The 24,942-nt window shown below is 44.5% G+C and overlaps 1 protein-coding gene across 2 annotated transcripts in view; it reads left to right on the top strand.

Annotated features, from left to right (window-relative positions):
* KANK1 (KN motif and ankyrin repeat domains 1) overlaps positions 1–24,942 on the top strand; it is a 662,175-nt gene that overhangs the window by 348,070 nt on the left and 289,163 nt on the right. The window contains exon 5 of one of the 2 annotated variants that reach the window (XM_086961224.1): positions 12,004–12,123. In XM_086961224.1, the coding sequence (XP_086817350.1) occupies positions 12,087–12,123 (37 nt within the window). In that variant the 5' untranslated portion in view covers positions 12,004–12,086. The remainder of the gene's footprint in view (positions 1–12,003; positions 12,124–24,942) is intronic. The other variant, XM_086961225.1, reaches the window with a different exon arrangement.

Raw genomic sequence — 24,942 nt, 5'->3', positions numbered from 1 at the left:
TGGGATAATTGGTTTCCAGTTGTAAGACCATTGTGGACCTGTTACTTGTGAAGGACTCCCATACTTAGCAACTAATAACCCATTTTCTTACACATAGGAAAAGAGGTTTTTTTTTTAGAACCTGCATTTGTGAATCTCTTTAGTACCTCGTGGTGTCCTTCTGTACCTTGTAATGGGATTTGTTGATTTCTACATTTTTTAACCTTCGTCTAAATAAAAAAATGTAAATGTACATTGGGGAAACACACGTACATTCGGGGGTTCACAGAAGTGGATTGTTATCACCAGATCTAGGAGATATTTTAAACCAGGAACAGTAATAGAGCCTCTATCTGAAAAGGAGAGTTAGACTGGTGGATGTATTGCTGTACCTCATTATGTGGAATGAGAACAGTTAATGGAGTCTTACTGCTGTTACATTATGGCGTGGCACGGTGGGCCCACATACGAGAACTGCTCGAGGATATAGGTGAATGGAGAGCTTTCCTTCTCTGTCACAAGCTTCAGAATTGTTGTTGTGCCGCTCGTGTACACGAGCCCATAATTGAAGAAAAGCATTTTAAAGCATACAGCAGTGCAGAAAAGGCAGTCAGTGCTGCTAAGGGACCTGTAAAAGTGGCATGCTTCTACCTGAGAGTTTACACGGAATTATGCCAGTTTGGCACTAGAATAAAGAGAAGTCATTGATTCAGTAGCTGGGCTCAGCTGCTTGGGCAGTGGAGAACGGAGCACTGTGTGGGGAAGAGTAGTAGAGGTTTTTGTGTGGTATTTTAACAGTTTTATATCGCGCGAACTTGACCTGGTTTTGGGTATCGGAGCGCTTTATATAGCACCAGTTGTGTTACATGAGGACACATTCATTTTTGTTAGGCACAGGGAGATTAAGTGATTTGCTCAGAATCACAGGATGTTAAGCGTCATTGCGGAGACTCAAACCCTATTCCCCAGATTCGAGGTCCACCGCCTTAGCCATTAGGCCAACTCGTTGTCCGATGCATGTGTTTACTGTCTTTCTAAAGCACTTTTGAGATGTTTAACTTGTCTTCAACCTTGCAGTGCTGAATTTCTCTTCAATGCGAATCAAGGCTGAGCCTCAGAGCTTTAAACCGTTAGTATTTCGGATGACTACCTCAGGATCCCACCTTTCATAATGGAGCTTGAGTTTGATTCCTGTCCAAGTGAGGGATGCATAATTTCATAACCTCATGTATGAAAAGCAACACAAGAAATATTATCAAAGGGCAGGAACCCTCTGACAAGCTCTGCTTCGGGTGTTTTTTGCCAAATGTTTGACTGGTTGTCTGAGAAGAGAAGGCATACGTATTTACGCACCTAGACAACTGTCCGGTCAAAATGAATTACCTTCATAAATCTAATCTAAAAGCTATACAATTATAGACACCCAAAAGTCTGTGGCATGTATCACTAGTGAGAACAAGGTGGTCTGCGAAGTCTGGGGCTGTCCAGGCTCCCTGGCTGTCCCTGGCCTAGGCAGGATGGCCCTGTGGACATGAACTTAGGAGATGCCAGTGACTGGACAACACATTCTAACGCCTGGGAGGGAATGTTGCATTCTTAAAGCTCGCATATTTACCGAGAGGAGTGTCTGAGCATGGCTTGAGGGTCAGATGGGCCTAGGTGGAAGTGTCTGTGGTGGTGTCTGCGTGCAGTTTATTACTGAAGGATGGCTAGGGGAGTGAGGCATATTTGCACTGACCTGCCTCAGATGCGGCTCACTGCAGCTCTTTTGCTGGGGCTGTGTATGATTTATCTGCAGCCGGGCAGCCTCTTTGATCTGGAATGCCTCGGATGTTTGTGTGAAAGGTCTTCAATTCTAAAGGAGATCGCGAGAGGCCCCTTAAAATTATTTCCAGAGCAAGAAAAACAACTTACGCGCGCAGGTGATACTTATGAAAAACAGCAATTCAACCAAATGTTGGAGAGGACTGAAAATTGAACCCCGCAGCCCCCTGCTGCTTGTTTTGAATCTACCCTGCACACAGGCAGGTATGACACGAGCAAGTTACAACCGGGCCCAGAAGGGCGTTTGGAATTCTATGAAAGGGTTTGAACTGATGAAAGCAGGGGCTGTTTTTTCTCAAATCGTTTTTATCATGCAAAATAGCCGCATTCCTTTCTTGGATTCCACGTAGTGTGTGGTGTGGAGATATCAGATCAGACGTGTGCAAGCCCATGCTCGTGGCAAGGGTGTGCACGGAGGGGCGGTGTTCTTTTTTTGGACAGCTTAATAGTTCGGTGGGGCGGCATTCGTTACGGTGTAGTGCCTTGCATTCACGCGCAGCCTGCTGAGGTGGAGTAAGGCTTCTGTGATTTCTCATTGGTGTCACGTGAGGGCAGCACGTGCTGGGGCCTCCTCGGGCGCCGCGGTAAGGCCACAGGTGCCCGCGCCCGCTCTTTTAAGTGTTCATGCTCCAGTTAGCTTGAGCATTCACGTGGTCTCCGCCTATACGGCGCGACGTTATCTCGTTTCCGTAAATTGTCAGGGTTACTTCTCCATCTGATTAGTATAATATGCTTAAGAGGCCCACTATAAACTGAACTGCTGATGCCTCCGCGGTCTAAAGTGCGCGCCAGCCAACAATCATTCAACCAAATTAATCCCGCGAGGGTCGTTTGGAAATTTGCCGGGCTCAAACGAACAATTTCAAGTTTTTTATTTTTATATTGCAAACGCATTAGGGAACACTGGTGTGAAACGATAACTGAAAAGCAACCCTCAGATGCTGCCAATTCTCGCGAGCACCAGAGGTAATGGCAAGCCAGGAATGCATCAGGCCAGAGATTAAAGTGCAATTTTTGTCAGCATCCCCACTAGGAATACAGCTATGCCTTCGTCACAATTCAAGTTTTGTAATCCACGTCTCTGATTTATTGGGTGAAAGCTCTTGAGGCAGGCTCATCAGTAAGGAGAAGCATAGTTTGTACCAGGACCGGCTAGCTTAGTGAAAGTTTGGAATGGCACGCATTACATTTTATCAGGCTGAGTGAGTGCCAGTGAACTCAGGCAGTTTAAATTATTTAAAAAAAAAATCTTTTTATTACAACAAAACTGCTCCATTACAGTGCACATCAATCAGCATCGGAAGTTCATTTGGGAATGTAACAATGCAATCAAGTAAAAACCCCTCCACATCGGCCTACATCTCTAGATCAAACCCCTATGGGAACTGTTATGCAGTACATAGGCACCTTCAATAGCCCGCACGAAGTCCCCCCTCCAACCCCTCCCGGCCCCCCGCCCTCCCCCGCCCTCCCCCGCCCCCCCCCCCTGCCCCCTCCCCCCCCCCCCCCCACACTCATCAATAGATCCATCGTCACTTCTGGTTACAGTTGGTTGAGCCCTGAGGTAACAGAACAAAACCACATTTCTTATCACAAACCAGTCAGACAAGAAGGGAAAAGTCGTGAGTGCACATCTCATCACCCCAGGGCAGAGCCAGATTGGGTGTTCATCCATGCTCCTCTGTCGCCTCCATGCCAGCCATATTCTCTCCCACTTCTTGGGGCAACCCCGGCTGCTGTAAATAACCTTCTCCGCCCTCTGGCACCAGTCCAAGTGCCGCTCCCATTCCTCCACCGTCGGCAAAAGGTCACTCCCCCACAGTCTAGCTAGATTTCTCTTGGCCACCATACTCGCTAGGGCCAACCATGTCTTGTCCCATTTCGGCCAGGTAATATCACTCGTCACTCCTAGGATGTGCCATCGTGCCTCCAGCGGTACCTCTGCCCCTATTACCTCTTCCATGATACCTACCAGTCAGACCCAGTATTTTCGAATTTTGGCACATTTCCATAAAATGTGGAAGAAAGTACCCTCCTCCCCACATCCCCGCAAACAGAACCCCGAAGTAGCATATCCCATCCTATACTGCACCGTACGAGGGGTGTAGGACCTATGGAGTATGCGCAGCTGGATCAGTCTGAATCTAGCAAGAATCGCCACCTCTCTGGGACACTGTAGTGCCTCGTTCCAATCATCATCCTCTAGCAGCCCTAGATCTGACTCCCATTTTTCTCTGAGGTCCCAGCGGGTCCGGGAGATTATTAACAAGCTTTTTATAGGTAAGGGAGATAGCCTTATCAATCATGGGGTCTAACAGTAGCCTATCCTCGAGTGGGGCATATTCAGGCAGGTGATCCCCTTGGTTTACGTGGGCATGTAGGGCGTGTTTGAGCTGTTGATAGCGCAGGATCTCTCCATTGCCCTTGTGAAACTCAGTCTGTAAGGTCGCAAAGTCCACCATTGTCCCCCTCTTCCACACATCCCCCAGCACATCAATACCAATCATACTTCATTGGCGTAATTCCATCAATTTCACAACTTCCTGGAGGAAATTGCCAGCCCTTAAGGGTGTGTGTTTTGTGTGCTTCGCCTCCCAACCTAACAGTTTCGTTGCCCGCCTCCACACCCCCACCACCACTGCTGTTTGGGACGGCAAGGTCCGGTTGTACCTACCCTTGGTGTAGAGCGCAGCTAGGTATGACTCTTCCCCCCCAGGGCCATACGGTCCACCCTATAGGCGGGTTCCTCCTGTGGGGCAAGCACCCAGCCGTTAACATTAATCAGCTGCGTCGCCCAGTAGTACAGACGGATGTCTGGAACAGCCAGTCCTCCCTCATATGGCCCTCGCTGCAGTTTTTTAAGAGCTATTCTCGGGCATCCTCCACTCCATAGTAAGGAACGTTTCTAACACATCCCGCCAGACCAGGCCTCCGCAGTCATCCATCACTTGCGGCTGGGGCCCCGCCAAGACATAGCCCATGGACTTGTCCCAGTTGATGCGGTATCTGGAGTATTCCCCAAATTTGCGCAAAATGATCATCAGCCTTTGGATGGACACACCCCAGGGTCCACCCTAATCCAATGGGCCAGCGGCTCCAGCGCTAGGGCAAACTGGGTCGGGGAAAGGGGGCACCCGGGTCTTGTGCTGCGCCCCAGTCGGAACTCTTGTGACATAGCGCCGTTAACTCGGACCCGCGCAAGCGGCTCTGTATACAGCAATTTCACCCAGGAGCAAACATTTTCTCCAAACCCTAGTTTTTCCAATACCGCATAGATGTACTGCCACTCCATACTATCGAAAGCCATATGAGCATCGAGGGATAATAATGCCGCCGGTATCTCTGGGCGCGCAGACACTGCCTGCAGGACTCCGAACAAGCGCCGCAGATTGAGTCGCGTCATTCTGTGGGGCATGAAGCCCGATTGATCCGGGTGGATCAGCGATTGTACAACCGCTCCCAATCGCGTGGCCAGGATCTTTCCAAGGACCTTTGTCTCGTAGTTAAGGAGGGATATAGGTCTGTAGTAGCTGCACCCCCCCTGCGTTTTTCCGGCCTTATGGATCACTACGATCGTCGCCAGTCGTAGATCTCTCTGAAGTTTCCCAGCCTCCCTCGCCTCAAGGAACATGTTGCGCATGTGTGGAGCCGTCTTACTTGCCACACACCCAAACGCCTCCGCTGGGAACCCGTTAGGTCCCGGGGCTTTTCCCGTTTGTAAGTCTCCCAGGGCCTCCTCCAAGCAGTTTAAACTTAAAAAAAAAATTATTCCTTATACTTGTAGCTCAGCGTGCCAAAGCATTTTACAAACGACAACAAAATCGTAAGATAGAATTTAAAACAAAAGGAGAAATGGTGTTATCATTTGCAAGTTTATATAGTAAAGTTAATTCCCTCCTGGGGCTTCTTGGCACCGAGAAGCAGGTACAAGTTACTTAACTGCAAACTAGACAGCCATATCACGTGTAAAGTAACTAACATGTTTGGAATTACCACGTGTTGAGCATTTTCCCCGACCTACCGTGGCCCCCTTAGCTGAAATGGAATATGTTTTAGCCATAGTAGTGTTTACTGAGAATTGGTGCAGCGATAAAATAACAAAATATAGAAAGAGACCAGGAATAAAGATTGGGACTTAGTTACAATTCTGTGTCCTCTATTGTAGCAGTCTCAAATATAGGAGTAAAGTACACTGTCCTGCTCCTTCCTTTCTAATAGATCTCTCTTCATAGCACATCCTCCTACACACCATTCTGTTCCTGGAGGACCACCATTGCCTCTTTTCTCTTTAGCAGGCATGTCCGCTTTTTACATACATCTTCATCTTCAAATTCTATAGTTATACTGCTGACAAGCAAATTATACAAATACTTGAAAATCCATGAGATTTATATTATTGTGCCAAAGGGCAATACCTCAGAGAAGTTGACAATTGAATTCTAAGGAACCATCTCAAATTGAACACTTTAAGTAGAGAAGCTAACATGAAGGAAATTGCCTAGGTCTCATATGTCCACGTGTGGCTGCAAGAATGTGGCACACCACCAAAACCAACAAATGAATATATAGGTGATTATAAACTCTACTCAAGAACGCAGTTGCAAGACAAGTCCTTAATTGACATATTTCAGATTCTTGTTTCACCAGTCCTTTAGTCACATTGCATATTGATTCAACCACTGCCCAGGACCAGTTTACCTAAAGCATACACACAGTCCCAATTACCATACTAGATAACGCTTCTTTGTTGGCACCATTAAAACCCATCCCTCCCTTCACAAAGTATCCTACAGGTGATGGATTCTCAGTTCAGTTAGTAAAGATATGGAACTCTGTTCCTGCTAGAATAAGTAAAATTGTCAACCACATTGCCATGGAGCAAAAAAACCAAAACTAGATTAGCTGTGAGACAGATCACACCCAAAAAAATTCAATAGCCTCCTATACCACCGTGCTATTCTCTCAATCTTATTGCAATTCCCAATTCTTCTTAGAAGCTAACAATTCACCATACTTTGGAACCTCATGCACTTCACTCAACATCTGTCACATAGGTCCACTCCAACTAACAATCTATCAACTGTGCAGTTCGAAAAAGACACCCAGGAACTAGATGTTAGTTGAAGAGCTTAACAGTTTAGTGAAGGTAGTGAATTGCTATATGGCTGCTATAATACAATACTGAATGCAAAGCGAAAATCGCATCATAGAGCTGAGAGAAATGGCAATGGAGAGCAAAGCAGACAGGAGCAAGGTGAGGAGAAGTACAGATAGAAAGCAGCTGATCAGAAGAGTTAAGAATGTTCTGTGAAGAGAAACCTGTTCGAGAATTTGACCAACTAAGGCTGAAGAACATTAATAGTGTGAGAGAATATCATAGACAAAATGCTGTAGAGAAAGGTGGGAGGACTAAAACATATCCGGTGTAAAGTTATTCTGTATTCCAAAAATATTGTTCCAAAATATTTAATACGTTTACATTCATCAAAATTGTTAGATATAGGTAAAGGATGAGAGTGAAACAGTATTTTGATAGTGGACCAGTTAACGCGCTGTGCGTTAACAATACTCAAGTGAAGATGTTCTTCACGAGAAGCAGGAATCAGACTTCCAGATATTAACCTCTTTTACTGTATCTGCTTCGAGCAGTCTTAAGGCCATCTTTTATGGGGCCCTCGAGTTTTTTCATATTAAGGACAGGAATACTCGAGAGGCTGATGGGACAGGTTCATGCCCTATCCAAAGAACAGAATTTGAGGCTATCTTTTGTATCCACATTAGTTGTGCATCATATGATGTCTTTGTACGTTTCCTTGACATGTTGAATGTGTGACTGTTTTCTTTGTAGGCGTAGTTTGCAGCGTTTCGCCTTTTGACTGGGGGAATTTTTTTTTATTTTTTTTATTTTTTTTAAGTTTCTTTATTCGACTGAAAGAAAAATCAGTCATAAAAGTACAGAGAAAAAAGATAAAACATATATATACAGTTCATCGCTAGAAACATTAAGTAAAAAAGGACAGTATAAAGACTGGGGGAATTGAAACTGCTAGGACTTGAAGATGGAAACATTGTTGTCTGGTGGTGGGTGAGGGAAGTGTAGGTTTTGTGAATATCTGTGATGGCATGTGATAAGTAATTTTTAATTACAATAAACACAAACCGATGGCTAGCTTGAGATCCTAGAACTGAGAAAGGGCGTTTTTCATATACTACCAGAAACCTAGATAAATGACTTTGGCTGAGCAAGCTCTTCTTGGTTGTTCATGCTTCAGGAGCAGAGATGCAAAAGCAGCTCCATCAGAGATGGGCACTTCCAATGTTAGCCTGAGCAAAAAAACATGGCTGAGGCAGGTTAGTTACTCTAATACCAGTAAATACAGTTTACGTTTTCAGCGTGTTGCTTCTCCGTTGTTCGGTTATGAACGTTTGTTACATCATCAAAGAGTTGAAGATATCTTATTCTTGTACTGGTAGGCGAAAAGTAATACCCACACCCCCTTTTGCTCATTAGCAATGTGAAAAAGGCTGATTTGGAAAATACCCACATTTTATTGCACCTGTGTTTTAAGTAAATAACATTCTTTTTTTGGAATGTTCCATATTCACATAAAAAAAATGTACACTCTTCCGAAATTGCAAATATAAGGTTATAGGGCAATTGCAAACCTTTTCTTCTCCCTGGGAAAATTGTTTTCTTCTCAGAGAAATTCCTTTTTTGTGTACCCACCTACTATTTAGGCCAGTATGCTTATACCACCCCGAAAATGGTTTAATTCATTCCCTTGAGAGGAGTAAAACTTTAACTGGTTTCAGTTAGGTAAACCACCCGCAAATGTTGGTGAGTATTGGGCTGTAGAAAGGTCCCATGCATGGCTCTGTATTGTGTGCCCCTGGCTCAAAACCACAATGGCAAGCTATAGCCTTTGGACCATTGCCATAGTACACACACACAGTCTTCATGAGTGTTCTCTGGGGGCATAGTTAGCGACAATGATTAAGACCAACTGCCAGGGTCTGATCAGATGGTCATACCATGTTCACCCTTCTTTTGATGAGTGCGACTGCTGTCCACACATTGGGCTATAGCGGATTGACACCGGGGATAGTGTTGGAGCAGGGCTGGGCTTTTTTCACTTTTATTCTGCTTAAAAAGGTGACATTCTGGCTTCTGCCATGTCTCTAAATTTGTCTGGCAATACCTTACATGCTGGGCCTTTTGCCCATCCATGTGGGGCATTGATGGTGCATGTGTGATTGTTACTTGGGTGCGTGTAAGATATGTGTGGCGTGGGTATGACATATGTGGCTGTAGCCTCTCCAGGTCCCAGTTTGTCTCCAGTGGTACCGGAGTTGGAGAGCTGGAAGGAAAGCCCAGGCAGCAGATCTGAATTGCAGGGCTCCCCCCACAACATTTCAGGGAACCTTTGTGGTGGCTCAGTTTGTTTAATTAAAAGTTAACAAAGTCCCAAGTCGTTGGACAGAAGGGATTGTGTCCTATTTTAGTGTTGGTGATATGGGTGCAATATTATAAAAAAGGTATATACATTTTTTTTGGTCAAATGGGCATGTCGTGAACTCCGCGGGAAAGGCAAAGGCACAATATTATGTAATTAGTTATCCATACACAGCAGTTACGCACTATAGTATCTGGGATAATCACGGGTAATGACAGTTTCTACACAGTTACTTAAAACACTTTCCACAAAAATTACAAATTTAATTAAGACTTATCACCACATCTGTTTGGTAACATTATTTAAATTTTATTACACTTTATCAATACACAATTTATGTTAAAAACATAATTTAAAACATTTTGCCATAGACATATTAATCATAATAGTTTTTTTATAAAATACATGTAAAAGAAAAGAATGAAAGGTCGACGCGGCGTTTCGGCTTTCTTTAGTACACCTTCCTCAGGAGTGATTCTTATTGTTCCAGATAGAATTATTGCCCACGTGGAAAGAAACCGTTGCTTAAACGAAGTGTCCTTTTTGAATACGGACGGTTGGCAAATCACAAATTGCTAGTAGTTATGTGCAAAGTGTGTTGTCTCTAGTAACAGAGGAGAGATTCAATTTCCTCTAGGTTTTGATTGCTTTTATTTATATATCTCTCATTGGGGGCTTGATTTCCACTCTCCGTACCTGTATAAAGGATATGATCCTGCCGTATTAAGCTGCCAGAAGGAGCCACCGTTTTATGAAGGTTTGTTGGCAATATTCTCTCATAAGAGCTGGGTGAACGATCGCTGAAATCCAGGACCTCTTTCAATTAGGTCAGCATATGTCAGAAGAACGATCGACACGTTAGGGGTTGGCCTCACCGGGTTGTCGTTCCCGTTGTTTCTGATTACGGCCTCCCTGCTCCTTTCTTTCTGGCAGCCTGTCCTCGTCTTCTCTGCACGGCGTTCAAGAGAAAATCAGTTTGTTTAATGTTAAGCAGAAGAGACAGAGTGATCTTTAAAACTTTGCTGTCCCTGTTTCCAGCTGAGAATATTGAACGTCACTGACACATCTTTGCAGCTGGGTGGGATCCTAGTTTGTCTGGGTGAGTGGCTTTTTCCTGGGCCCGAGGATGATCCCTTCGAGCCTAACTCACCTGACCACGAGCAACACAAAAGGACAAATTGTGCTGTCATTGTGACCCCCCCAACCCAGGGGGAAATGCTGACAGAACTACCACCTGTTCGGGAATATTAAACAACCCATATTCTTGGTGCATGGAGGGATACCTTAACCATAAGAGCTTCACCCACAATCATATCCCTGAAATTACCCTTGGAGGACCGTGGAGCAAGGCACGTCACCACTTCAGAATTGCCCACTAGAAATATTGCATTGTATGCCGAAGATTACAGTAGTACGGAATTACCGGATGCCCACTCATAATTATGTACATTGTGTTAGTAGCGTTAAATTACTTTTCTCTTTCCAAACTAAATTGCTGACAGGACAATGATTTAATAATAAAGAATGCCTGTCCTGTCTTTTCCCTGACCATAAGCCGAAAGAATGCACGTACTGCTGTACTTTTTCTGCGGAAATCCCCCAAGACTGAAAGAGTAGATTACTTATGTGCCTACAGAAGAAGGCTAGATTCACACTCAGAATGTGAGGAGAAGACTCCTACCTCTTCTCAGCAGCCTCCACCAAGGTGTTAAGCCCCTGAGGCAGCTCCTGCTCTTCACTGTACGCCTAGTCCTCAGAAAGACAGACCTATACCGCCATCAGTATCATTTTGGATACTTTCCAGGACAGCGATGAGCAGCAATTGGAAGAGGGTGAGCATCAGACAGTCCCCAATGCCCATGATGAGTGGAATGATTACGTCACACCAATGGGGTGACAATCTACTGGTTAATCACTGGCTCTCACTATTCATGAGTTTGTACAACAGTCCTAATTATGTTGCTGTGCTCCAAGGGAAGGAGGAATCACCCAACCTCCTTAGAAACAGATCTGAAGGATCTTTAACATATAATAACCAAGACCCTGAGCACATGCCAAATCTTATCACATTTAAAGTATACAATATAATGCACAAAGGTTCCTTTTCGTATTTTTTCTTTTTTTTCTTTTGCCCAGCCAACACGTGTTTCGTCTTACAGGGAGTTCCCCATGACTTCTTCAGGGTTGTCTTCCTCCTAAGAGTAAAATCGGGCAGAAACAGCGATAAGTCACACAGATTAATACGTTAGCTGGGAGATTCATGAAGATTTACTGGGACAGAAGTATAACCGGTTATAAGGTGCAGCAAAAATGTGGCGGCCTAGGTGCATAAAACAATCTAAATGCAAGGTATAGTGCAATAGTGTGCAGAAAAATGCCAAATGTATCCGACCCTCCCTCGTGCAGATTAGTATGGAAGGAAGGTCATTGTTCACCCATACAACATCAGGCAGTCAGCTAACCATTAAAACCTAGTTTATGGACACATATTGTTTCTACCATCTACAAAGATAATGTTTACGGGCCTGTATTTTTGTGTCTGAAATACTTTACTTCAAGTTTTCTGTTTTCATCTGCTGTTTAAGTAGACAAGACAAGTTTATACTGCAATGATTAACCCAAGTGTAACCTTGTCTGACACTAATGTTTGAACCTCTCTGCATGATATCAGGATAACCTCAACCCCAGCGAGGAAAACTTTTGAGAAGTATAGTGAATGTCTAATTGTAGCTTTTCTTTCTTTCAGGTTGCTTGGCAGGTTGAACTTGATGCTTGAAACGTGCATGACCTCTAACGTCTTTCTGGATCGGAGATAGACCGGAGGCTGACATGGCGCATGCAGCCAGTGTGAATGGCAATGCATCAGGTAACCCAGTTTGCGTTTTTTGTGACAACATGGATTGTGAAATGTTTGTGTGGAGAGCTTATGATGGGGAAATACTGGCACCCTCCCAGGAGCAAATGAATGAAACTCGCCAGACATAGCAGGTTGCTCAGAAACAGAGTGAAATGTATTTATTGGTACCAAAAGCATGCATCATTGCTAATTAGCAAGGAAGAAGTCAGGTCTCCTGCCTTAGGGGCTCTCAGACCGCTTCTTCCCAGAGTGACAGGTTTCTAGGTGCTATGTACATTGAGTAATGCCATGTCAGCAGAACTAGAATAAGGCACCAAGCCAAATATGGCTAACATGGATGTGCAATGTCTGCAACATGAAAATTATAAACAGCCAGATATGGGCAGACCAGAAAGGCTGGCTCAGCACTGTGTAAGCAACTTGCACAACCAGAATAAAAAATATGTAGTCAGGACAGTCAAAGTGACCTCTAAGGGGGTACAGAATAGCTTGTCGAAGCTTGTCCAGTCGAGGTCAGATAGGAAGCCCTTTTGAGCTCCAGGCCTCATGTTAATGTGATCTATCTAAGCATGATATCTTTTGAAGTGCATACACATGAATTTGTATGGATATTCATATATATTTTGCAACAGCTTAAAGGTGTATGCCTCTTGTCCTCGGCTCTGTACTCTCCAAATCTGAAAATGCCAAACATATGATATGCCGTTTACGAATCTGAGTTTGGAAGTTAATAACTTTTACCTAAACACTGCATACAGTCTGTTTCTGACTTTAATCCCGTAGGCCAATAAGTCAGCAATTCGGATGCCTTCCTTTTTGGCAGTAAACTGGATTATCTGTACATGAAACACCCAAGCGATAGAACCCAACCGTTACACAAATGGAAATAAAATAATGTTTCCCTGCATGAAAGTTATTTGGGAATCATGCACTGTTCAGTTTGTTCTGGCATTTTAGTTTTGGCATTTTTCTACGTTCCCATAGTTAAACTTCCGTGGTTATTTATTTTATTTTTTTGTTTTTTTTCTCTAATTGTATTGTATTTGGTATTTACATAGTGCTTTGCTATCTCTTGTAATGTTAAAATGTTGGTGAATGCAAGCTGTGCCAGACCTCATCCTTTAAAAATTAACTTTTGCTCCATTAATCTTCGATTTGTGTGCAAAACTGTCAGACATTGGGTGACGATTTCCAACATCTTCAAGTGATTTTGCTGTAACAGTATTATCTTTATGTAGTTGTATTTTTTAATCATTCTCCTTCCCTACCTTAGATTATTTGAAGCCAATTTTAGTGATTAAATATGTTTATTCTGCTCTTGTGTAAGAAGTTTGCCGGTAGTGTGGGCGGTTTCTAACTGTTACGTTTTCTTGCCTATTTGTTTGTGGCATGTTGTCAGTTATGTACGATCCATTCTAAGATGCCTTATTCCAGAGATACGTATGTGGAATTTGCCTTGATCGAAGATTTATTCTGTCATCCCAGGCCCCCTATTAGTGTGTATGGCTCATTGCGGTCAGTGATGACGCAGTTTATGATCTGAATTGCATGTTCTACTGGCTGCAGTAAAGCATAGGACATCTGCTTACACTAATAGCAGATCTTAAAGTGAGTGGGTGCCATATTTAGCCAACATTTCTTCTTTTTGCAACATCTGTGCCCCCTTTCCTAGTCGAGCAGCATATGTGTTTCTTTGTAGCCAGTTTGTTGGTATCGTCCAGGGAAATAGACTGTCATCACTTAGCTTAATATACTTTGTGCGGTGCTCCAGAAAACCGTTTATAGAAATCTAGGACTTTCTCTCCAAAAGAACAAGACATGCACAATAGTCTGGAACACATACTCTTGTATTTGTTTATTCATTCCCCATTGCAATAGTGCATGCTCTGAATCTACATGGAGACCTTGATCATCTGGGTGAGCCGTTGTTTATTGGAGTCAAGGCCTACATGCAACTCTTCTCTTTCACTCTCGAGAGTATTCAAACTGTCCACTTTCATGCAAGCATTGTCTCATTCACACAAGTGAGGCAGTGTTTCCAACTTCTCATCACCATGGACAGGGAATCCTTCTCTCTCCCTGGCTTTCCATAGCCGGTATGTACCTTACCTCTGGAATGGTAGCATAGTAAGCAGTGAGGCGGCACAGAGACTTGCAATAAGGTTTGAAGTCCAAACCCCCCTGGTACAGCAATGTCATGTTCATTGAAACGATACTCAAAGACTATTGTGCAGCAGCTGAAATGATCCTTTAAGAAGAACAATGATCCTCCCCAGTAATAGCTATGTCTATGGCCATAGGCAATGCTATCTTTACACAAATCGCTTATGCATCCACTCTGTGCAGACTTTGGTAGCCACATGGATCCTGCTTTTATACAGTCCAAGGGTTGACCATAGACCTGTCTTTTGATTAAAAATATGTTAAGCAGGCATATTAATGAGGCTTTTCAGGTTAATACAGACAGAGCAAAATCAATCGGGTCAGAACAAAGCGGCTGCCCCCTTCCTTCCGTAATCAAGCAGGACCTTAACTCAGTGCCATAATTTTCATCTGCATCAATAGCCCTCCTTTCATCAAGGCTTCTAAAAATTTTAACTGCAGTACCAGGCACTAGGCTTAACATAGGAAGAGGTGCAGTTCAAATCACATAGCAAAAATACAACTGAAGAGCACAGCTCTTCAAGGCATTTTGCCACCTCCAACCCGCCACTGAGAGGTAGGATCGCAAATCATTTTCCCATATGGCAGGCCATTACCTCCAATCAATGGGTAGAAGACATGGTTTTCTTTGTCCATTAATTTGAATTATTAGTAAAGCGCCACAGTTGCTATCTTGAAGTAGAGCTACAGATATGCTAAGGTTTGACAGTAAGGATCATTTTGGTCATGTTACTTAAAGGGAAGATAGAGAAGGTTGCAGGGATGGACCCTTTTTCCTTAAAATGCTTCCTCACATGAAGAAATCCAGTGGGTGGCATCATATTTTAGGCCACCACAGATTGTACTGTGGTCTGTGCAAACAAACAGTCCAGATGGTAGACATATGGTATATTTGGCTTTCTTGGAATGAAGCGACTATACCAGGTTTAATGACCTTAAGCGCGCCTGTTGACAAGTTCCAATTTCTCTGTACCACTGTCACTACCTCTGCATCGTGGTGAACAGCCAACGTTATCCATTCAATTCAGAGTATTTCTGCTTGGCTTTAAGCAAGGGCCACAGATTTCTAGAGGTGGCCCACCTCTGACATTCAGGAAAAATGTTATTCCTCCAGTTGGTCAACTTGCTCCTGAAAGCGTCGTCAATTTAGATGATCAGCGAAAGATCAGACTAAAGCAGTCAACATCTTGGAGCAGTTATGCTTTTCCCTCAATGTAGAACCATCTCATTCACTGTGATTCCACGACTACAAGATCTGTAAAGAGGTCTTGTAGCAGAGGACTTTGCGAACAGGGTTACCAAACGGAAACAGCTGGCCTTTCTGCCAATAAAGTCCACATATATTGTGAGCTCATAAAATGCCTTTCTGTGCTGCATGTCATTTGACTTCTTGCTCATTCTACAGTGCCAATTTTGCATGTGAAGTTTCCAGAGGAACTTGGCACACAGTGGTGCCAGTGCTTCGAAAATTGGGAATATGTTGTAATCCGAACTTTTGCCGTGACCAAGCAAACTCCTTGAACAGGACCTAAGTGTCTTGTCACAAGTGGTAACAGTATGGTGAGCAACTAAACCTAATCTTTAGTCTGTTAGGAACCCCTATACAGTATCTCTTTCCAACCCTGCAGGACTTTAAGTGCCTATTTATTACCAATATATGGTGGCATCTAGGGGTGCGAGAGTGATTGATGTCTCTTCTGCTTTTCCATATATTGCCTTGTCTATAGCTGCTTCCAAAATTAAACAGATCTGCATGCTGATCCTAGTGTTACCAATATTGACCTGTGCACAATGTTGGTGGACATGCTAACAACTTTCAAAGCATATTCTTACCTCCTGATCAGTGAAAACGGATTGTTCACCCTTACTCTCCTTTAAAGCTAGACAGACTGCCTCTTGTCCTGAGAATACTTGCTTAGCTGCTGTGGCTGGAAAAATCTGCCCTACTGATCAAAGTCCAAAAGACAACCAAACACACAATCAGTCTTTTCTCCTTGAGGTGTTAAGGTATTTATGAGAGGGTAGTTCAGAACCCCCTCTTGGCACAATCCAAGCAAACCTCATTGGACCCCCCACCTCCTCTAAGCAAATATTTCAGACACATTTGAAAAATCTGTTTGCGAAGAGGGCATTGTTGTTGACTGCAGCTCCAGCAAGATGAATGAGTGAAACTCAGGTGTCCACTATCAGCCCATCATACCCCCTGAAGTGTACTGTTGGCTAACCTTTGTTTTATGCCAAAGAAACACTCAGGCTTTCACTTGAAATAATTGTCAAACTTTTTTCTTAAAGGGGCAACATTTTCAGAGAGGTCTCTTCTTGCATTCAAAGTAAAGCAAGTCTAAAGTTATATCTAGATGTGACAAGGGCTAGCCTTTGATGAAGCGTGGTATCTACTGTTGGGATAGCTGCTTGTGGCACTCATTTCCGCTGCAAGGCTGCGAGTTCTCTCTGGAAAACAGTTATAGTATACTGTGCTAGAGGATTTTCTACAAATGCAACATTTTTGTAATTCTGCAAGGCTGTGACCTGCAAATCCTACCATTCCTTTAAAGGACACTACTGCTTGGCCATGCAGACCAGATCGACGTCCAGAATGGGTCAGGAGGTGCTGCACAACATCTTTAATTAATGTGCTCCTCATTTCTGCTTTGACCTTTGATTTCTGGCACTACTTTTTTAGTAAGCTATTTAATCATGTGACCTCTGTTATTATTTTTCATAGATTCACATCCCGTCCCGTCTTCCAGCCTCCCCTTTGCATGACTCTCTCTGTGTACTTTGCATAATTATGTGCTATGAGCAAAAGCAGGCATTAGAGGCAGTGGAGCTCAAATCGTATTCACCTTGTTAGCAGCTTTCCGGGTCCGTGTTAGGAGTGCATTTTGGTCACTGCTGGTTTATCCTTTCAACCCCAAATTGTCAACCCTCCTTCCTCCCTTTGTCTTCCCTCTCAGGTAGTATAGCAATTCTAACTAGACACTGCAAATCACTTTGTGCTGCATGGAGGTCCGTTCCTTTAACCAATTGCACCCCTAGATTGCAATGCATTTCTTGCAGACATGTGAGAAATCTCCTTACTATGTAATCTAAACTGCACTGAAGGCATATCTCCTACTACTAGACTACCTTTATGGCTGATGTCCTACACATCCCGATTATGTCCCCTTTTGAAATGTTCTCTATTATGTGCATAATATTTGTCTATAATCTTATAGTTGCTTTCAATTACCTCACACCAAACTACATTTAGCGCCCCTAATGCGCTCTTAGTTTCTCTACTATAATCTTGTTGCTCTGAACAGTGTTTCTCAAGTATTAGGGTGTCTTTCATAGATTCACATACTTGAATATTCCCCGTCGTCGAAGTGGGAGTCCCATGGTAAATAAAATAGCAATAAAATACTATTAACATATGTTAGTAAGAACATAACCCATAAAATACACACTAGAAATAGTTGCAAATACCAAGTCATAATTCCTGCATAGGAATACATGGCAAGAGAGAAAAAACACTTGTAACATATCCTTGTCATTATGTTAGTCCAAACTACAGCTAATCAGGCTCAAGCACCCCTCCAGTACCTTCTCCTCAGAGCTCAGTCCCTCAGATTTTCTACCGCACGTCGTGTGAAGGGAGTCTCCCTGAGCTCTGCTCAGTTTTTTCTCCTACTTCTGACTTCAAGTAAAAAGTCTTTATTTAGACCTTGTTCTTCTTGTGGGAAGTTGCGACTCTACTCTGAATATCCCCACAAGAAGTGTATCTACTGTCTTTATCTGGACCATGAGGTAGGCAAATGTAAGATCTGTAGGACCTTCTCCACTAAGACCCTTAAAGATAGGGAAAGTCGTCTCCTCCTCTGGTTACAAAGGTTAAAGGACAAAGATTCAGCTCTTTCTGACGCAGAAAGCTGGTGTCAGGAACTTCAAAAGCCACCTCAAAACTGTCACTCAAAGAGGCTCCTGTGGTGTCTTCACCTCCTGCTATGCCTACGCCCACGAGATCTGACTCTCCGGCGTCTTCTTCACATCATGTTTCTACCAAAAAACATGTGAAATTGTCGACGGGAGCGTCGACTATCATTCCGTTGACTAAATCTGCCGTCTCCGGCTCGTCGACAAGAACAGTGACGATGACTTCTGCTTCTGGCTTGTCGACGACTGCAGCCTCAACGTTATCCATGTTGACAAAGGTATGCCTCAGCTTTAAAACGGTCTTGTCGACGATACCTATCGCCTCGTCCTCGAAGAAGACTCTCTCGTTGACAGCAAGATCTTCGTCGACTAAGGTAGTTAAGAGGGCCTCCTCGTCGTCCATTCTGTCGACGAGTGCTTCGTCAACGGCAGCTTCATCAATGACGTCTTCGTCGACGGTGGTTCCGTCGTCGGCAGACCCATCGACGGCGGCCCCGTATACTCCTATGCCGTCATCCGTGTCTGTTTCGACGACGACTTCGTCGACGAGGATATCATCCTCTTTTGCTTCAATACCACTGGTGCCGCTTCCTTCGTCAGGGTCTGCTTCTTCTAACGTTGACCCTTTGCACCAGCGCCGATTAGTCAATGTGGACCAGATCTCCATTCCAAGTGACAGACAACCTCCATCACCCTTGTTTGCCACAGGTTCTGAACAGGACTCTGATTCTGAGGAGGATGTAGATGATCATTTTTGAGCGGCATAAAGCCTGTCTGAATGGGTTATTAAATGCCAGGACTATGGAGATGACCATGAAGATCAATATTTTCAGGAAGAAGACCATTCCATTGAAGTTCCTACAGCGACACTGCCGCTGTCTCTCATCTCCAATCTCCAGCACATGTTGGATGATTACAATAGGCATTTCCCGCCATCTCACCAGGGTTCCCCGGGACCAAATGCACCTGCGCCTGCTACAGCTCCTGCTGCTGCTCCACTGCCACAACCAGCAGCGCCATTTCCTCAAGTTCAAACTTCTGTTCGGATGCACACTACAGTGTATCCTGATGAAATAGAGTGGCTCAACGCTTTAAGCTGTCTAGGGTCCAAAAAAGATGAGGACTGTTTTCTATACGACTTCAAAAGTCAACCTTTTAAGCAGGTCCATACTGTTCCTATCATCAATTTCATCTGGAATGAGGGGGTAAAATTGATGAAAACGCCGAATTCCATCCTGGCGCAACTGCCTCGCTTAGAGAAAAAGTACAAGGCACCACATGGTTCACCAGCTTGCCTGATTGCCCAGCCTAAACCTGATTCTGTGGTAACCCAGGCTGCTCAGCGCCGCTCCAGGAACCCAACTTCTCCTATTACGGCGCCTCTTGATCGGGAAGGTCGTCGCCTTGACGCCATTGGGCGTAAATTCTCTACAATGGCCTCTACTACAGTGAGGGCGGCAAATTCCTTAGCCATATTCGGGCACTACGACCATCAGATGTGGTCTGACATGTCTGCCTTTGTGGCCCTCATCCCGGAGTCCTCCAAAGCAGAAGCTTTAAAGATCTTTCAAGAGGAGGAGAGCATCAGAAGAAATCATTGACTGCTCTGTAGACATCGCTTGCACTGGCTTCCGTCCGCTCGCAGGAGCAGCAGTCTTACGACGTCAGGGTTGGCTCCGTTCAACCTCTTTTCGCCAGGAGGTTCAGGCAAAAATCCTGGATATGCCGTATGACGGCGAATCCCTCTTTGGTGCACACGTTGACGAGGCACTGCAAATGAAAAAAAGGACACTGACAACGCTCGTTCCTTAGGCACTTTGCAGTTTTGTAAGCAGCCTTTTCGTGGTGGACGCGGCACCTCCTCTAGTTTTCGTGGTGGATCCACTCAATACCGCTCCTACAATCAAGAAAATCAGCGATATTCCTCCCAGCCTCAGCAGTCCTCCCGTCAGCAATCTTGTAAATCCTATCGAGGGAAGTCTTCCTATAGAGGTTCCGCTTCCAAAAGACAATGACTTGCTTTCACCACACAAAGTTGGAGGGCGAATCTCCCTGTTCTCTTCTCAATGGTCCTTAATCATCTCAGAGCGTTGGGTACTGGACATTGTAGCAAAGGGCCATGCTCTGGAGTTCGTCAAATTTCCTCCTCACATTCCTCCATCTGGCCCATCTCCAGCCCACCTCAAAGAACTTTTCAAACATTCGTATTATGATCCAAAAAGGTGCCATCAAAGAGGTTCCCAAGTCTCAAAAGGGGATGGGATTCTATTCCCGTTTTTTCCTAATCCTAAAGAAGACAGGAGACTGGCATCTGATCCTGGATTTACGAGCACTGAACAAGTATTTCAAGAGACTTTCAGTTCAGGGTGTTGCCTTTCGGCCTATGCTCCGCCCCTCTTCTCTTCAAAAAAGCTTTGGCTCCAGTGGTGGCTTACCTGAGTCTGCAGGGCGTCCAAAATTTTCCATACCTGGACGATTGCCTCATAAAATCACAATGTCGCAGACAGCTGTCTCTGGATACTCAACTCTGTCTCTGTCTCTGTCAGGACGTCTTTCGCTCCCTCGGTCTTTCCATCAATGCCAAGAAGTCGCAGGTCGACCCAGCTCCCTGCAGAAACTTTCTAGGTGCCACTCTGGATACGTCACTAGCCAAAGCTTTCGTGTCTCACGAGCGTCAGCTGAAGATTCTCCGCCTGGTGGCTCTTATTTGTTCAAAATAGTCCGTTTCAGTCTGGATCTTGAAGTAATTTCTGGGGATGGCGTCATCATGCATCTCTGATCCCAAATTGCAGGCTAAAGACTTGCCCCGTCCAAGAGGAATTGGACAGACAGTGGCGTCAGGTCACCGTCTCTTTACACGACCTGATCTGTGTAACCGCTCTCATGAAGGCGGCTCTCAAGTGGTGGGCGCAACCGTCCAACATTGCAGCAGGGACTTTGTTCCTCTCCACCGCTTCAGAACTCATTCTGACCACGGACGCCTCCTTGGACGGATGGGGCGCGCATCTTCAAAGGCTGTCTATTAAAGACAAGTGGACTGTCTCAGCGCTCTTGGCACATCAACAGGCTGGAATTGATGGCCATTTTTCTGGCACTCAAATCATTCCATCGTCTGATCCAGGGAGAATCAGTGCTTATCCAAACGGACAATGCGACCAGCATGCACTATGTCAACAAACAGGGCGGAACCAAATCTCCTCTCCTGTCTCGACTGGCTCAGTCGATCTGGGATTAGGCACTCAGTCACCAAATTACCCTGCCCGCAGTTTATCTCCAACATACTAGCGGATTGCCTCAGCAGGTCCGCGTCTTCGACCCACGAGTGGGAATTACATCATCCAATGCTCGACTCAGTTTTTCGACAGTGTGGTCTTCCGCCCTTGGATCTCTTTGCAACCCCGGAAACCAGAAATGCCCATCTTACGCAAGTTTTCGACCAGGGGCCCTCCTTTCATGCTCCGCATCTTACGCACATTGGCATCCCCACCACGGATCGTGCGGGAATGCCCTTTTGATGAACTGGTGCGATCTATTCGCCTACGCCTTTCCTCCGATTCCGCTGGTGCCTCGTGTATTGTGGAAAATGCGGAGACAGCCTTGCCACATTCTCCTGATCGTTCCCAGATGGCCTCGACAAGCGTGGTTCTCGGAGCTGCTTCTCCTCTCACAGTGCACAGGGCCATCCTCCTTCATCCTCGAACGGACCTTCTCACGATGGACAAGGGTCAGATTTGTCATCCGGACCCCTCCTCTCTAAAATTATCGGCATGGAACCTGAGCACCTTGAATTTGCCCATTTGAGTATTTCGCAAGAATGCAGGGACATTCTTGCTCAAGCGAGAGCTCCGTATACAGTTAAGACTTACAAGCTCAAGTGGAAGAGATTCTGTCACTGATGCGCAGCTAACAACATCCATCCTGTTCCTTCCACGCCGGCTCAGCTGCTGCCGTTCTTTTTACAACTGAATCAATCAGGACTTTCCCATTCCACTTTAAGAGTTTTCTTGTCGGCAATTTCTCGTTTCGGTCAAGATGGTTCCTCCTCGCTCTGCTCTTCCAGAGTCATTCAACAATTTTTCAAAGGACTATTCAGGAAGTTCCCGCCCATTCGGCGTCCTCCTCCTACCTGGCATCTCAATGTTGTTTTGGCACAATTAATGAAGGCACCATTCGAACCTATCCACAAGGCGGATTTAAAGTTTCTGACCTGGAAGGTGGCCTTTCTTCTTGCTCTAACCTCCTCACGATGAGTGAGTGACATTCACGCTTTCACCATTAAGCCTCCTTTCCTCCAATTCAAATCTGACTGTGTGGTGCTTCGCACTAACCCAGCGTTTCTGCCTAAGGTGCCTACTGATTTTCACATTAATGAACCTGTTTTCTTAAAAACTTTCTTTGCCAATCCTCAATCTCCGGCAGAGCAACGCTTACATTCCCTGGACATTAAGAGAATCCTTAAATTGTACATCAACAGGACGGCGCCCTTTCGCAGGTCCGATCAACTGTTCATTGACTATGGACGCATGCGCAAAGGACGTCCTGTTTCCAAGCCAACTATTGTTCGTTGGATTTCTTCTGCAATTGTCTTCTGCCATCAGAAAGCCGGCAGGCCTCTTCAGTCTACAGTGAGGGCTCATTCCACCAGAGCGATGTCATCCTCTACTGCCCCCTTTGCTGGTGTACCCCTCCATCAAATTTGCCGACCAGCCACGTGGTCCAGCAGGCATCCTTTCTTTAACACTCCTGCCTGGAGGCCATCAACGAAGCTGATACGGCAGTGGGACAGGCAGTGCTTCGCAATCTTTTTAACTAAGGTGAGCCTCTGTCTTCCCCCCCCCCCCCCCCCCCCCCACCTTTATGGATTTATATGGCTGTTGTGATTACTTGCATAACTTTATTATGTCTCTTTGAGTTTTGTAAATGCTCTTGCATTACTGGTTCGAGCATCACACCGGCTACTACTGCTCACTATTCTATTCAAGCATGTGAATCTATGAAAGACACCCTAATACTGGAGAAGAACAATTGTTACTTACCTGTAAACAGGTGGTTCTCCAGTATTGGTGTCTTTCATAGATTCACATGCGACCCACCCACCTCCCCTCAGAGGCTCGCTTATCCTCAGAGACTCTTTGGTCACTCCTGTGCTATGAAACTCTGAGGGACTGAGCTCTTAGGAGAAGGTTCTGGAAGGGTGCTTGCGCCTGATTGGCTGTAGTTTGGACTAACATAATGACAAGGATATGTTACAAGTGTTTTTTCTCTCTTGCCATGTATTCCTATACAGGAATTATGACTTTGTATTTGCAACTATTTCAAGTGTGTATTTTATGTGTTATGTTTTTAAAAAACATATGTTAGTATTTTATTGCTATTTTATTTACCGTGGGACTCCCACTTCGACGACGGGGAATATTCAAGCATGTGAATCTATGAAAGACACCAATACTGGAGAACCACCTGTTTACATTTAAGTAACAAATGTTGTTCTTGTGGATATGCTCCTGTTCCTTAAAAAGTACATACACCATTTTACATAAATAAGCTGGATGGATGCATTCTTTGCAAGAAAATATGAAACTTGATTCGATGGCCTGAATGTGTGCAAGCTTCTCAGCAGGCTGTGGTCACCAAGGAGTACCGCTAAAACCCCGACTAATAACTAAGTTTAGAAACTATTATTTGGCAACCACAGAAATTATGAAACCTATTCATTTGGTTTGCTTGGAAGGGTATATTTCTTCTTGCATCAAGCCTACGTGTTCTTTTCATTTTGATTACGGAGTGTGCTAGATTATAATGTGTAAACTTATCAGACCTCCCTTGAGTAGTTGTAACTCAGTTGTAGATAGCTTGAAACACCACTTAGGCAGCTATCCCTCGGTGCTTTGTCCAAACAGACAGGACAGTTTCCATCGTGGCCCCTCAAAGCCCCAGCCTCCAGCTTTAGCATCTTTCACTCAGTTTGAATTGCCTATTCCAGACACCAGCGAGATATGACCAGCTATGTCGTGGAAGCCTCCCAAGCGAAAATAATCTGCAGCAGACTTTGTTTAAGGTCCACTGGTCTTGCAAAGGGACCCTGCAACTACTGAAACCTGCATCTGGTTATCCCTCAAAAGATACATTATGAGGTTATGCTTATTTGTTTTGGAAGACCTTTACAGCAGTGTTCTTGAATGATGTGCATGAAAACCCAAACAATGCTGCTGATAATGATTAATTGGCTCTTCTGTTTCACAATTTCCTCATATAAGAGTGGGTGGTGTAAAAGGAAAAGTCTGACTTCACTGTGGAACGTTAAATATGGGCCTGATTGGCTGGAATTCCTTCCTCTAAATTACATGATTTGTTGAGGGGGGGGTGGGGCGTAGGCTTATTGTGAACGTTTGTTTCAAGACATAATTAGCACATTGGCTTTTTAAATGATTTTGATCACTATTGCTTGTTTGCTAAATCAGGGGATCAATACGTTGCTTTCAGTAGATAGCTGCTCTTTGCATTTTCGAAATGCATATTAATAGTGCATGAACAAACTACTGAGTAAAACAAAGTGTGTGTTATCACTCCAGGAGATAATACTCTTCTGGGTGAAGCGAACCTCGGTGATCACAGGTTGACTCTTTGGGAGTTCCCATTTCAGTATCTTACAGCTACCACCATTATCAAACCCACAATTGTTAGCGGTAGTAATAACTGAGCATACGAGTACTACGAACAGTTTAGCAAAACATGCCTATTGTGGCGTAG

The sequence above is a fragment of the Lissotriton vulgaris genome, chromosome 3_1, assembly GCF_964263255.1.
Source record: "Lissotriton vulgaris chromosome 3_1, aLisVul1.2, whole genome shotgun sequence".
Lineage (NCBI taxonomy): Eukaryota > Metazoa > Chordata > Amphibia > Caudata > Salamandridae > Lissotriton > Lissotriton vulgaris.
This window is presented reverse-complemented; position numbering and strand designations above follow the sequence as displayed.